Source organism: Manacus vitellinus, unplaced genomic scaffold (assembly GCF_001715985.3).
Source record: "Manacus vitellinus isolate BGI_N305 unplaced genomic scaffold, ASM171598v3 scaffold_37_pilon, whole genome shotgun sequence".
NCBI lineage: Eukaryota > Metazoa > Chordata > Aves > Passeriformes > Pipridae > Manacus > Manacus vitellinus.
Genome location: NW_021940517.1, coordinates 5,986,340 through 6,000,865, shown reverse-complemented (window position 1 = coordinate 6,000,865; position 14,526 = coordinate 5,986,340). Strand labels below are relative to the sequence as shown.

Here is a 14,526-nt window from a genome sequence, read left to right as displayed (position 1 = left end):
GGATTTTTTTGTTTGTTTTAGTTCTTCTGTTGTTGTAGGTTTGTGGGGTTTTTTAAAATCAGAGCTATTTCTGCTCTGGAGAAGGATCTGGGTTTTTTTTCTCTAGACTGCCTACAGTTACCTGGGTGTGGTGATCATTTTCCTGATGATTTCCTCCCTCAAAAACAGGACCATGTGTGGGCTTTCTGAAGAGTGATGATGGACTTAGAGTCAGCTCTAGTTTTTCCACCACTTTTGACAGATATGTGAGGTGGAAAATCAAAGTCCTCTTAAAACAGGATTTGTAAGGTTTAATGGGAGCTCCTCAGTTTTACATGGCTTCCAATGAATTCTGTGCCCTTCAAAGATGACAGAAGGTCAGAACTGGAAAGATCACATCTCTGACATACTGATTGATACAATCAGACTGAAAAGGACCATTTCTGTGCATGCCAAATGCTTTGAAAAAGAGATGAGAATGCCAAGTGACAATAGCAAACTCAAAGTCTCAAAACTCCAGGAGTCTAGCATGTGAACCTTGCCTGCAGGCATGCACATAGCTGCATGCACTTGCAAATACCTAGTGGGAATTTATGAGTACTGAGCAGCAAAGACTTCGAAGAAATTCGTGGCTCTTACGTGGATTTGGATGTCATCTGCTTGGGGAGAATGGGAGTAGAGGTATGAATCTCTGGGTCTCCAATCATCAGGTTGTTTGGGGGTTTTTTCATTTTTCAGGTAAAGCTTGAATGTAAGTAATTACTGCAAATGCATTTAAGCCTGTTTGTTCAGGAGCTGTGTTCGCTCTGGAATGTCTGCTGCATCAGAGTTGCTTGACCTTGTGTGTTAGGGGTGGATAGCATGTGGCAGAAGCAGGTTTCAAGGTCCAATGAGGAATATGGGACATGAAAAGTGAAAATATGCTATAGGTGTCCACTTTGGTAGAGACATGAAGTGTGAGGAGAAAGAATACATAATGTGTTTGCCTCGGGAAAGACAGTTGTTGATGCATCATCTATTCTTCCTCTTCATGGATGTGTGTTGCAAAAGATGAGATGTTCATAACTAGAACAAGGAGCTGGTTTCCTTGTCTGTATTCCAGTAGTAAGTTGCTGGATTTTGGGGACTTTTTTCTTTATTAAATGTGCAGTTTGGGATTGAGCTTTCGTTGACAATAGTTTATGGGTTCTTGTGGAGAATTTACTGTAACTACATTGTATATAATGTGGTGATAAATGCTGGCAGAGGTGACTGGCTCATTCAGCCTACAAGCCCAGTACCAGCCTCTTCACATGGCTAAAATTTTGCAGGGCATATCTCACATCAGAGTGGAGAGGGATGTAAAACACACAGATGAGTTAACACTTGCCAGCGTCACACACAGGCAAGTTGTACAAGGCACACTGCTTCAGGGCAGTGTCTACACTGAAAACTAGTATTTCTTTCAAATGCTGTTGGAGACGGGAAGTAAAATTTCATCTGTGAATATTCACCATGTGGATCCAGTACTCCTTGTGGGCCTGTACGTGTCAGTGTGGTTTGCCAGGGTGGAACCAGTTCCTCTCCTGGGTTTGTTTCAAGGGCTGATGTGGTTCAATTTTATTTTTGCTTTTAACTAAAATACAAATCCAAAATAACTAAAATGTAGAGATTTGACTCCTACTCACAGATAAAAAGCCTAATACCCGAATATTCTGTTGGGTTGTGAGATGGTATTTTACCTCCTAAAGAAAGCAAGGGTCAACCGCAAAGCCAAGCAAAAAAATTATCAAAACTATCACTGTCACTTCTGTTGTAAATGTGTCTTGCTTACATTGTTTTATGTAAGCAAGCTTTATAAATTTATTAATAAATATTGCATTATGCAGAAGACATGGTGGCAGACCTAAAGAACAGAAGAAAACAGATTTTGGAGCTTGATTAATTGCTGTTGCAATCCTAAGAAGTTTTTTCGTGCAGTAAGATAGAGGAAACGTGTCAAAAACCCCCAGCAACAAACTAAACACAACCACCCATAGACCTGGAAAGTGCAGTCTTAGCTGTTGGTGGGTGCTGTACCATGGGTTACTGGAACTGAAAGATACTTCAGAACTGTTTTACTTTGAGCACTTGGCAACATCTTTGGACATCAAGGAGAATGTATTTCTTCAGGGAAAATATGACTCTGGACACCAGTAATGCTTGCCAAAGGGCCATGGGTAATAACAGTCTGTTTTCTGAGATTAGAGTCCAGTTGATGGTGTTCCCGATAGCAAAGAGCGAGGTTTGAGCTGTCACATTAGGCATATTTATTTTCCCTTAACTTCCGCTTCCCCAGCCACAACATAATAGTAAGTAATGTGGTGCTGGGCACGTGTTCTGCATAGTCATATTTTAATGAACAAGCAGAAACTGTAAGCTAACTCTCTTTGGTCCTAAATATTTGTTATATGTAGAAGAACTCTTCAATGGGTGTAGGTAGCAATTTCTAAACTACTTTGATTATTTTTTCCCACCTGCACTGTGAGAACATTTTAGCTTTGATTTTTTTCTTTTTGATGATTTTTTTTTAACCCCTTTATTTAAAATAGCACAGTAGGAAACGACTGTGTGTAGCTGAGAGTTCCTGCGACTTCGCTACCATGCAATGTTATGCAATGACATGAGCAGGGAGGGCAGGTACTTTACAGTAAACCCAGGGCTTATACAAACCCAGGAGAGGAGAGGGGCTGCAGGGGGCCACCTGTGGCCGGGCTGTGACCCGGGCACCGGGAGTGGGATGCAGAAATGCTTCGGGCTCCTGCTTGCAGGGCCGGCTGGAAGGGAGAGTGAGTGCAGCCCCTCGGTGTCTTGGCCAGGACCAGGCCACGCCTCAGAGCAGAGGAACACGTTCTGCAGGTCCCAGAGGTGACAGAGAGACTTGTGGCCCTTTGCAGGTGGAGGACATTGTGCGGCACAAATAGAAGTTATTTTAACCTGCAGCAATCAAAGGTGGTGTGTTTTGGTTGGGAGGCTTTTTGTTGCTGTTCGTTACGATGGTGTAAGCTCAGGTTTAGATATTCAGCTTTATCTAAGACTAAACAGCCACCGGTGAAAGGATGGAGGAGCAGGGCAAGTGGGAAGTGGGTGCTTACACCTCCAGTGCTTGCAGTAGGTTTGAAAATTTGCTCAAGTTTCCTCATGCAAGAGTGTCTGGAGAGCAACCGCTCTTCTTCTGACCTCCCCTTGTCATTTCTGTTCCCACATGTGCGCGGGGGCTTCTGGCCCCTTGCTAACCCCATACTTTTGCATCCTTCCATGGCTCCCCTAGCATTGTTCCACCTGCTGTCAGTCAAGCTGCAGGCTCTTTTGCTCTGCCCCTTGGGTAGGGGTTGGATTAAACTATAACATACTTGGCTGAGGAAAATGTTTGGGGGTTTTTTATGTGCAAAATCAGCTGGCCACGGCCTGGTGGCTGCCTTTCCAGGTGGTCAGGGGCTATCCAAGGTCTTGGCTGAGATTTGCACAAAATGCCTCAAAAGGAGTGACTACCAAGTCATGGCCAGCAGCGTAGCCTCGGGCCGAGTTGGTGCTGCCTGACAAAAGCTCAGTGTGCCAAGCTGCTGACCATCCCTGGGAGGCCAACTAACCTTGAATTGCTGACGGTGCTCCTCCTCTTTTGGCAGAGGTAGCAGGGTTATACAGGACACAACTGAACTGTAGCAGTTCATGGGACATACCCTTCACCTGGCACTCAGTTCAGCATGTCTTAACCATGCAACAACCACCCAGGAGCAGCTTCACACCAGGCTTGGATAGTCTTTCTGTTGAAAAAAGGTAGAGAGAAGGAGACTGAAAACTGGTGCAGGATTCACAGACAGGACACGCACTTGTCAATCTCCAGAAAATGGTGTCACTTCAACACAAATCAACAACCACATGTAAAAATACACTCAGGCCTGGGATCAAACCATCCTATAACAACTCATAGCCGAGTGAGAATGGCTGCCCAACAACAGAGACCTCCAATCCCTCTCCTGTTCCTGAAGAAGTTAAGGCAGTGTTTCCCTCATTACCTGCTGCACAGCATGCACGGACTGACTGTGACCCTCTGCACAGTTCAGTGCCTGCACAGCTGAGGATACAAAGCATTGGTTTGGGGTGGGAACATGCCACTGCAGAAGTCTCAGGGAAGATAACATTTCTAGGTCCTGTACAGGGATTAAGAGGAAAGCAAGATTAAGGCAACAAATTTTCAGGATTTTCCTCCAAACTGAGGTCTCCATTCCTTTGGTGGATGCTTGTGTCCATAATGCCTTGCAAACAGCTCTAGGGTCACGGTATTGCCTACCACTTGGGACATGTGTCTGCTTCAGCATAACTGCATTTCATGACCCAAGTGTTAGCCCAGATGTTAGCAGTTGGGTGTTGTCTTAACTGCCACATTGTATGGGAAATGTTGTCTGGTAGCTATTTCCTCTCATAGGATGATTTTCCTGCATTCTAATCTCTTCTAGGTACCTTCAAGTTAATTAAGTCTGAGTTTTAATTCATGCTGTCTGCAGGGCTGATAATCCTCCCTCCCTTGTGTGACTTGGCAAGGATTCAGCAATTAGTCTTGGCAGGGCAGAGGTTCCTTGTACCTGTCCTTGTGTTGGGGCATGTGCTTGGCTCCTGCCTGAAGTCCCCCAGTCTCTGATGCATGGGATGGGAAATTTATCCCTCATCCCCATGGTCTGGGTGGTGGCAGTGATGAGAGCTGCCCATGCCAAACCTTATAGGGAGAGGAAGAAATGCGTGGCTGGAAGTCAGCAAAGGGTTAGAGATGGTGTGAGCACTCCTGGGCTGTGCCAGCGCAAGGGCAAGCAGGTGGATCCTTATTTCCTTCAGCTGTGATTTCACTTTGTCCTAAAGTGCTCCTAGGGTTTTTAGGCAGAAACCCAGGGCTATATAGGTGGGAAGAGGCTCCTGGAGGTGTTCTGGTCCAGCTCCCCGGCCCTTGACCAGGGTCACTCAGATCTGGCTGCCCAGAACCATGTCCAGTTGGGGTTTGAGTATCTTCAAAGGATGGAGACTCCACAACCTCTGCAGGTAACCTGTTCCTGTGTTCAGCAATCCTCACTGCAATGAAGTGTTTTCTCATATTTAAATTAGATTTCCCATGTAGGTACTGCTAAATGCAAATCAAATAACCCAAAGTTTCCTTAGCAGCATATCCTGAGGAAGACAGCAGATTTCAGACTGAAGTCCATTACTAACAGCTGTCCATACTCCACCTGGTACAGGTGCTATCCTTTCTGAAGTCTCGGGGGTGTTGATTTATCCTCAGGATGACTCTTCCCTTTGGACGTGTTTCCGTCTGCCAGAACAGCCTAGAATTTGTGCTGTGTCCTTCCACAGACATGTTACCTGGAGCAGCCTGTGCCGAGCCATGTGGTCCTGTCACACACCAGGGAGTTTGCCTTGCTGTTGGTGCTGTGGGCAGGCTGTGTCCCACCCTGCACTGGCTGCAGACAAGTGCTGCAGAGGCTGCCCTCACATCTGCAGGTGAGCTCCCTCTGAGCAAGTTGTTAGCACAGCTTTTTAGCTTTGTGTATCCCTCCAAACACAACCCACACGCTCCTGGTGAATCATAAACTGCTTACAAACCACTGGCAGCACACCCACCAAACAGATCCTCTAGGGAAGAAAGCAGGTCATTACTGGGATGCTTCTGGGAAGAGACCAGAGCCAGTGGGAAGGCAAAGGCAGGGGAGTGAAGGACTAGAGAGGAAGTGGAGTAAGAGCAGAGAGGCCCTTTGGCTGTTCCTGCAATTGGTAAGTTGCTTAATGAAGTCACGAGAAGCACTAAACCATGTTCCTATAGCTCAGTACCAGGGCTTACTGAGCTCTAGCCCAGATCTTACCCCAGACTTTCTATGCCACTAGTGACAGATCTCTGAAGAGAAGGTACTTGCAGCGAACACAGAAATTACGATCCAAAGGTTGACATCAGTTACAGAAAAATAAACACTGCTTCTAAATCAGGCAGTGGTGGAGTCAGATACTTGGCTTGTTGGGGTTTACCCCTTCAAACATTCTTTGTTATGCAGTTTAGGAAATGTCGAAGACTTACTACGGAATAAAAGCAGGTGAAATGATGCGAACGATAGAGGATGGATGGAACAGAAACAGTGCGAGCTATTCAGGCCAAGTTGCTGCACCTGCTTAGAAATTTAATCTAGTCTTAAAGCAGCCTGACCTGGCAGAAGCTAAAAGGAAACACAGGAATTAAGGCCATGGCTGAGTCCCATTTTAAGCTTTCGCACCTGTAGTACACTACCCTTCCCTGAGCCTGTCACACCCCTCCAGCTCCCTGGCTTAGCTGGGGCACAAAAGTTAAATTTGGTGTTTTATAAGCCTCTCTGACTTCCTAAAACTCTGTCCTGCCTCTCTTGCAGAGCTGTGTTGATGCCAAATGGTAACAGAAAATTAGTTTTGTCACTGCAATGGATGCAAGTGGTGCTGTAACTGTAGCCCACAAAAGGATGCCTTTGGGGTTTCTCATGAGTCCCGAATTAGAAAAAGGAGCTACTCTCTCATCTTCCAAGTCCCTCTTGCAGCAAAGCTAAAAGCATCACTCATAGAACACCCAGTTAGTTGTAAATTTACTTCTCATCTTCCAGCCAGTTGCAGATATTCCCTCTCTCCCCCTCCTTCCTCCTCCCTTAACTTGTTGTGGTTCAGTCAGGGTTCCTACTGATCCATGGTCAGCCTGGAGTGCAGATGTAGGTGAAATACGAGCCTGCTAATCTCGCACTCTGAGCTCTCTTCCCGCATAGGTCAGAGAGGAAAAGTAAGTATTCTTTATGTGCAAGGAGTGCCACCTAACGGCCTGCTGTAGAATCCCAAAGCTCCACACAGCCCGGGGTCTTGGCATTTTTTTCCCACAGATACGAGTATTTGAAAACACGCACATGTAGGGAAATGCAAGTCTCTTTCAGGGCCTGTCTACCCATAAAATACACTTCAAGGGTAATTTTATGTAGAGTCTTTATGTTCACATGGAAAAAAATGGTTTCCTTTAAGCCCAAGACTTCAAAACAGCTGTAATAATCCAGATGCAAGTAGGAACTTGGGCATTTCGGTCTGGAGTGTAAAATTGATGAATGCCAGCTAACTGGTAAGAAGCAGGCAGCAACAATCATGCTCATAAGGAGATGTAGGTCAGGTGTAACCTCAGGTCAGCCAGTCCAACCTTTTAGTGGCCTTTCAATTGAAGGTGGCAAAATGCAACAGCATGGATATGGTGTTCTAGGATGACCAGAGCCAGCAGTGATGAAGCAAACTCCTGTGGTGGCAGTTTCTTAACATTCTCCAGCCAGAGGAGTCTGCATCATCCCGCCATCATCATGAATTAAACTACTTAGAAGAAATGTCCACCTGTCTTTTTCCTCAGAAACTCACCATTTATTCTTTCTTGCTGTTACCCTTCAGTACAGTGTAACTTGCTTTACTTGAAGGATGTATAGACATGCTGTGTGTATGGAAAATACAACAGAATTGAGGAGCTCCAGAAGAACACACGAGGAAGAAGGAAACCCCCCCAAACCATTTAGTCTGTGGCATGTCCTCCTGCTGCAGCAAGAGAAACTTGCACCTCAGGATTTATTCACTACTTGTCCAGTTATGACTAAGCCCTCTCTAGCCTTTGATTTTGTACTAGATTATTACCTGGTGTCCTTCATCACTAACACTGGACCAGAGGCAGATAGCACAGCCTGTTCCAAATGAACAATATTTCTCTGGTTGTTCTCTTGGAAAATATTCCTAGAAGGGGGGCTCAGGTAACTGATTCCTGATTATAGAGTCTGGGCAGCAGCACTTGCCCTGCCTGGGGTGCTTCCACCTAGATGTAAATAGCCCGCTCATCAGCTTATGCATGGGCATTAGGGTTGAACTTGCTGTGAGAATATGCTTCCCAGGTGACCCAGATATCCTAGGAGAAAACAAATAGTGACTGGACTACTGGAGATGCTAAAGGATAGAAGAATGCACATTATTGCTTTTAAAACATGTTAGAAAGCAGACTATTTCTATTACGTATCTTCTTGCAAGATAGTAAGGCATTGTAGTAGTCCAGAGAAAAAATTCTTCCCCCTGCTTCATCAGAATTCAAGTTTTAAGAAAACTTCCTAGATAATGTTTCCATAAAAACACTTGAAAATATTTGACCTTCAAGATTTCTTGCCTGATAAACCAGTTTCAGGGCAACTCGAAAGCAGTCTCTTATAATAATGAAAGAGCTAAGTAACCCCCATTTAGGTAGTTTAACCTCTAGAACTCTTCTCTGAATCATTCAGAGCAATTCCAGTAGATCACCACAAAATGAGAAGGCTTTTGCCTTTAGTTTGCAGAACCATTTGTTGACAAACAGCACGCACACACTTGACCCTTTTTCATACTTGCTTTGTCCCAGAAATCAAGTCTATTAACTTGTTTCTCAAATTTCCAGTCAGGCAACTTAATGCTGCACTTTGGTGAAGCGTGTTTGTCCAAGACTCATTACCAGCTTGCGTTGTTCTAGGCAGTATCTAAATTCACTCAGGACAAAGTCAACTGATAGAGAAGATGAAATTTCTCACCCTTGACCCAAACTGAGCAACATATTTTAAAACTGTACTGGTAGTCGTTATCACTGTGGGTGGGACACTGTATTCAAGAACATTTTACAGAAACAGCATTTGTAGTAACATACCCCAAAAGAGGGGAGCCATGACACATTACTACTAGCCTGCAATGGCAACTGCAGAGCCTTTCTTTCCAGATAAAAGGAATCTTGGCATTAGAATAACTTCCTTGTAAAAACATGTAAGCAGAGGTACTGTTTTTCCACAGCTGGTCCAGAACTGCTCAATTGTTTGGACAACAGATCTATTTTAGGACATTTGTATATTAGATACAGAACTTGCCTATAGCTTGAGTTCCCCTCTCCCTACCTTAACAGGCTATACTATTCACTAAATTCCCCAGGCCAAATCTCACATTTGTTTTCTATTTGTTGTTCAAATGAACAATTTAGAAGTAAAAGAAGACATTAGGGCAAAAAACCAAACCACATTTAACAATACCCACAATCCTTCCTTCTCCTTTACTCTTATCTGTCACAGTAGGAAAGACAAATGAGGAAACTGATGTGAACAATCATAAGGGAAATATCTCTCAAAAGTGCTTCATATTGTGAGAGACCCTTTGTGGTGCAAATCTTGTCCTCACCTTAAAAACATATGACAGTAGAAATACTTCTGGGTAGTCCCATCCCTACAAATGTCAAATCTCACTGGCAACACTGATAGATGCTGCCGTTTTAGGATGGAAGTATGGAAAATTAACATGGCAAATCAAGATTTAGAATCAGTATTTGTAAAATTTTTCACAGAAGTGCAACAAAAGTGAAACTGTTTTAAAAATAGGTTGGAAAAGCAGAATTTGATGCAATCTGTATTCACCAGCACCTGTTTTTACAGGGAAATTTAAGAAGGAAAAGCATTAAATCAGAAAGGTTCTATTAAACCAGACTGTTACCAGATATACAGAAGAACCCACTGGTAAGTAGCACAAAATAGCCAGGCTTAATGGAAATTTAAAATTCAGTAACAATTTATTTAGAGTAGGCAAGAACAAAACTATTTACATTAAACTTCTGTAGTGGCATTATTTTAAAAAATACAAAATGTTTAAAAAGAGTTAAGAAAGCAGCAAGTAATGAGGCAAAATGCACAAACCAGGCTGATACAGCCACTGAAAATGACAGCAGCAAGATATAAAACAATTTTGCTTAAAAACTGTGCTAAAACAATTTTATGTTTAGGCAAACATATTTACAGTTTTACAGGTGAGGTATCAAGCTATTCAATGTTTAACCCGTTAAATACTTTAGTGCAACAAGAGAACTATTAATGTTTCAGAAAGCTTATCTAGAAAACATTCCTAACTTTTCATGGCACAATGACTTTAGTACTCAACTGACTGGTCTCTTAGGTACCAACCACCAAGCTGACTGGCTTCCAAAAGGAGTAAAATAAAGACTGTCAACTAATGTAACATTTTAATCCTAATTTGATGTGTAAAGGACTGGAAATTTAACTGAAAAAATCATGAAGGGTTTTATGGCATGTTCAGGAACAGTCTTTACCAATATTGCTAGCAGCTTTTACTTACTAGTGTCAGGATATGGGGGTCAGTAACAGTTTAAATTCCATTTCAGAACAGGCACACAGGAATGTAACCACAGCTAAGCAAACTCTGAGCAAAGTAACTTTCAAGCAATGTTTTCAGCCCTGATTTATCTTTTTGAGACAGCTTTCTGCTGTTTCATGCAAGACAAGAATCAAGGTGTTCATTTATTTTAGATTCCAAAACCTCAGTTCCACAGACAGGACAACTGACATTTTTATCCTGCCTCACAGGATTGCTAGAACTTGCAGAGGACTGTGTAAATTCAGCTTTGGTTTTCATAGTTGTATTTATACTTGAAGTGACACCAGTACCCCCTTTTTTAATGAAATACTTTTCAAAGGCAGTTTTGTCTTCCATTTTTGGCCATCGCTGTGGTGTATTAATACATTCTAAGCTTTTTTTCTCAGATGCAACCTGAGCTGTTGTTGTCTGCTCCAGACAAATTTGTTTGGGTGGCCAGTTGGGAGACGGCAGAGCCCTCTTATTATTTGCAGAGCCTTGGTTTGATTTTAATTCCCTAACGTGAGCCATTCTAGCAGGCAATCCACTATCATTCTCGTAATCTTCTGTGTTAGCAACAGAGAGTTTAGGAAACTCATGCTTTAAAGTTAAGTTGATCTTCTCACTGCCATCATCGGTATGAAGTGGAAAGATGCCACTATGGGGTAATTTTTCAAATTTTATCTCATTTTTAGGGATTGGTCTTTTCCTTACTGCTGAATGATGCTGTGAACCATGTGCTTCACTGTTTCCAATGCTGCTGCTGGCATTTGTGTCTTTTTCTGAAAGTACACTGTCTCCTCCTCCAAGCCGGTAACCCATTCCACTAAAAGGCATCAGATCTTGAGTACCATGCGTTTGTGTCTTGCCTGCAAAATAAGATTAAAAAAAAAATTAGTAACTTTTCTGTTTAAAAATCATGGGCTTAATATTTGACATGCTTCATACAAAACCTCTGCTACCTGAAAACAGTGCATCAAACAAAACTTTATTTACAGACAATTCAGTCGAGAAGGAGCCTAGAAATGCACAAAAAACTCAGGTCCTATTCTTTGCTAGATAACAGTAACATCTAAACAAAGCTTATGTAGTGGTTGGTCCAAAAATGTTCCAAGAAAACATCTGGAAAAAATCAGTTTGGAAAAGGAAAAGAAATAATAAAATACCTTTGTTCTTTGACTTGAAATGTGGAAGTTTTGCTGTCTCAGTTTTATGCTTTGATTTCTTAGAGAACTTCTCCGGCTCTTTCACTTTTGTGAATGTGCCTCCACATGTCTTTTGATGGTCATCCCACCAGAGGTCGTGTGCAGAGGGTGCCCTGTTCATCGAGCGCTTCACATACCCAAAATAAGGTCCTCTGTTTTGACAGGGGCCATTGCATCGCCACCAGTGCTGGCGGTACACATCAACCTCATCATAAAAGTTATGATAAATCTAAGTAAAAAAAACAAAACGAAACAATAAAACGGTCAGTCAGAAAGTTTCTATTTTTATATCAGTAGCTTACAATATTTTTTTTAAAAATCCATTACCGGTCCATTTTTTCCACTACTGCTGTGATTTTTACATTACCAGTTAAAAGAGTTGGAGCCAGGTAAAATTTGATCAACATTTAGCTACCATTAAAACAAAGCTTAAAAAAAAAGGACAAGATGTGTAGGAATATGTCCTGGCTATCTTGTTTGAACTGCAATAAAATCACTTTGGAAATCTATCTACAATTTCACCCTGAGCGACAAACTGTTTAGAATGCATAGCAAACCATACCAGTATTCTCCCTTCAGCTACTACCTTAATTGATCTTATCAGATACATTATTTTAAAGTATCACCGACATAAGTATCATTAGCTTGTACTGATATAAAATAACTATAACTAAAATACACTGTTCTTCCACCAATACTACTCCGAACATGGAGCTATCCCTGCTATCATTAAGCTTAAAGAAAAATACTCACAGAGAGTATACTTGAAAATTATACAACTAACAACTCACCACATCTTCCTCAACCTGTTCCCACCACTGTCCCCAACAAAATAACTATGGAACTGGCACACACTTGGAAGCAAATTTGTACTGGTACCAACTGTTGAGTGTCTGGCAAGAACAAGCATATTACTCATACCACACTGGGCAACTAAAACACCAAATCAGGAAGAAGGCTCTATTAAATCAGGTTAAGAGGATTATGCTTACTGTGACATGGGCTCCAGTCAAGCGATTAATGCGACGCATGTGTTTGCAGAACTCTGGTCCATGAGATTCACGATCTTTGTAGTTATGAGTAACAAAGAGCAAGGCATGGATCATTTCATGCAACAGTGTCTGAAATTATGCAAATCATTAGATATTTATGGACAAGCCATTATGTATAGTTTCAAAATTAAGCTGCAAGTATTTTAGTCCTCTACATTGATTGCGACACCGATCTTATCTTTGAGCGTTCACATGTTCAGTGTGGGTCACGAAAACATAATAAAACCAAATTCCCATACTATCAAAACATACTGGAGAAAATTTCTACAATAAGTGACATTCCAAAAAGAAGAAATAATCCTCAAACTTAAGTCACAAATTATTCCCTCTACAATCCAAAAAAAGAGCCACTTGTGAGAAAGCTGAAACTCTACAGCATTTCTGTTCATTAGGCAAATCTGAATGTTCAGTCAGCTCAAAGAAGCAGTTCTGACAGAGGCACAACAAGCAACACAAAGTCATATTCTATATCCATATTTTCTGCTGTTGGCCCTTTCAAAACTACAGTCCATGTTTGTTTTGAACACTGAAGGATAATTTAGGAGTTAAAAACCTGGGGTCTTTTTTTCTCTTTACAAAGTCAGTAAAATAAACAAGTGACTTCAGACTCCTACTTGAAGTTGTCCATTTAGAAACATAAAACTAAAGACTACCATGATATTGCAACACAAGCCACACAAACATAACAGTAAAGCCATCACTATTTTATGATCTATAAGTTACTGTCTGTAAGAATCTCACTAAGAAATGTAAAATGTTCATATGGAGCAAGGCAGGGGGGAGGCACAATAAATTTTATGTGCAGATTCATGACCAGTCTTCAAATACCTCAACGAGATCCTTCCTTGGTCTTAACTTTAGTAGTGGCTCACTCAGACGAATGGAACACAATCCACTTTTTTCATGATATGTACAGATTCCAGCAGAGCTGAAAAGAGAGGCAGGAAGAAAATACAAAAATCTACTTGTTTCTGTAGTACATGAAAAAATGGAGAATTTAAGTTAAAATGCCATCCCCTTCCAACACACGCTAGGTCACTCAGAATATGAAAAAACCAGCAAAGAAAAAAACCCGACAAGTACCTTAGAGTAGAAAAACCTGTTTAGGAGGCAGAGGACTGTTTCCTTTGGAACTCGTGATGGAGTGAAATGCACTAAATGGAGGCTAGAGATTCACAGCAGCAAACACTGACTTAACTGCTGGTTGCTTCAATTTCACTCCTCACCCTCCCTAAATTTTTGACTCATACTAAACCATCACTTCTGTGTGCTAATCCATCAGAAAACACTTGTTTGTTTTTTTTTTTCTTTTTTGTGTTACTGAGTTAGTCCTCTACCAGTTCAATATCCAACGACTTTCAAGTGTCTAAAGAATAGCGCAACCAGCAGAGGATATGACAGGGCAGAACTCCAGCCACCAGCAAGTGCACCTTCTGCAGAACTGCACCCCGCACCTCAAAGCTTTCTGGTTTTGTTTAGTCTCAGATTCTTGTATGTTCCCCTTCCTAGTCTATTCTAAGTTTTGCTGATATACCATTTTTCGTTCATATTTGCCTCTCTGCTGTGCTGTAAAACTATCGCAAACACTGAGAACCAGAGCAGCAACACGAGTACGTGAGGTTTCCACAAGTGTCAAGGGATTCCTTCCAGTTTAACATCTCTCCGGGCTTGCCCGCACCCCGGGTAAAGCCACTGATAGCTGCCAGGGACGACAGACGAAAGGCAAAGAAGACGATGACAGCGACCCACCCATGTCCTGCTGTGCCAGCTATACCAGGGATGCGGGACATTCAAGTATCTGGGAAGAGAAGCACCGCGCGCCTACGGCGGCACAAGTAGGAGCAGCACGCAGTGACAAACGATAGCTCTTCCTCCCTTCCCCGAGACTCCCAGCCATGCTGCTCGAGGGGTGACGGCCTCTTCCCACAGCTCTGATCCCCCACCGGCAGCTGCCGGGGCCCGTCGGAGGCACGGCGGGCAGCTCCCGACACAGAGCGGCGTCACCGTACCACCACCCGCCCCCCGGTGCTGCACCTGGTCATGCGGGGGCTCCAGGACACCGTGACAGCCTCCAGCTTCCTCCAGAAGAGCGTCTGGTTGAAGTGCACGAACAG

General features: G+C 42.7%; 1 protein-coding gene and 1 long non-coding RNA gene across 2 annotated transcripts; one reads left to right on the top strand and one right to left on the bottom strand.

Annotated features, from left to right (window-relative positions):
* The first annotated feature begins 643 nt into the window (after positions 1–643).
* LOC108640550 lies at positions 644–11,315 on the top strand. The gene is made up of 4 exons (XR_001921253.2): positions 644–660; positions 5,338–5,484; positions 9,444–9,524; positions 10,851–11,315. It is a non-coding gene; the product is annotated as an uncharacterized LOC108640550 (long non-coding RNA).
* SPRTN (SprT-like N-terminal domain) lies at positions 9,560–14,520 on the bottom strand. Its single transcript, XM_029961582.1, has 5 exons — positions 14,447–14,520; positions 13,241–13,340; positions 12,353–12,481; positions 11,322–11,589; positions 9,560–11,024 (listed from the first exon to the last, which is right to left on the bottom strand). The coding sequence occupies exons 1-5, from the start codon at positions 14,452–14,454 to the stop codon at positions 10,291–10,293; spliced, it is 1,239 nt and encodes a 412-aa protein (XP_029817442.1). The 5' UTR covers positions 14,455–14,520; the 3' UTR covers positions 9,560–10,290.
* Positions 14,521–14,526: the final 6 nt, after the last annotated feature.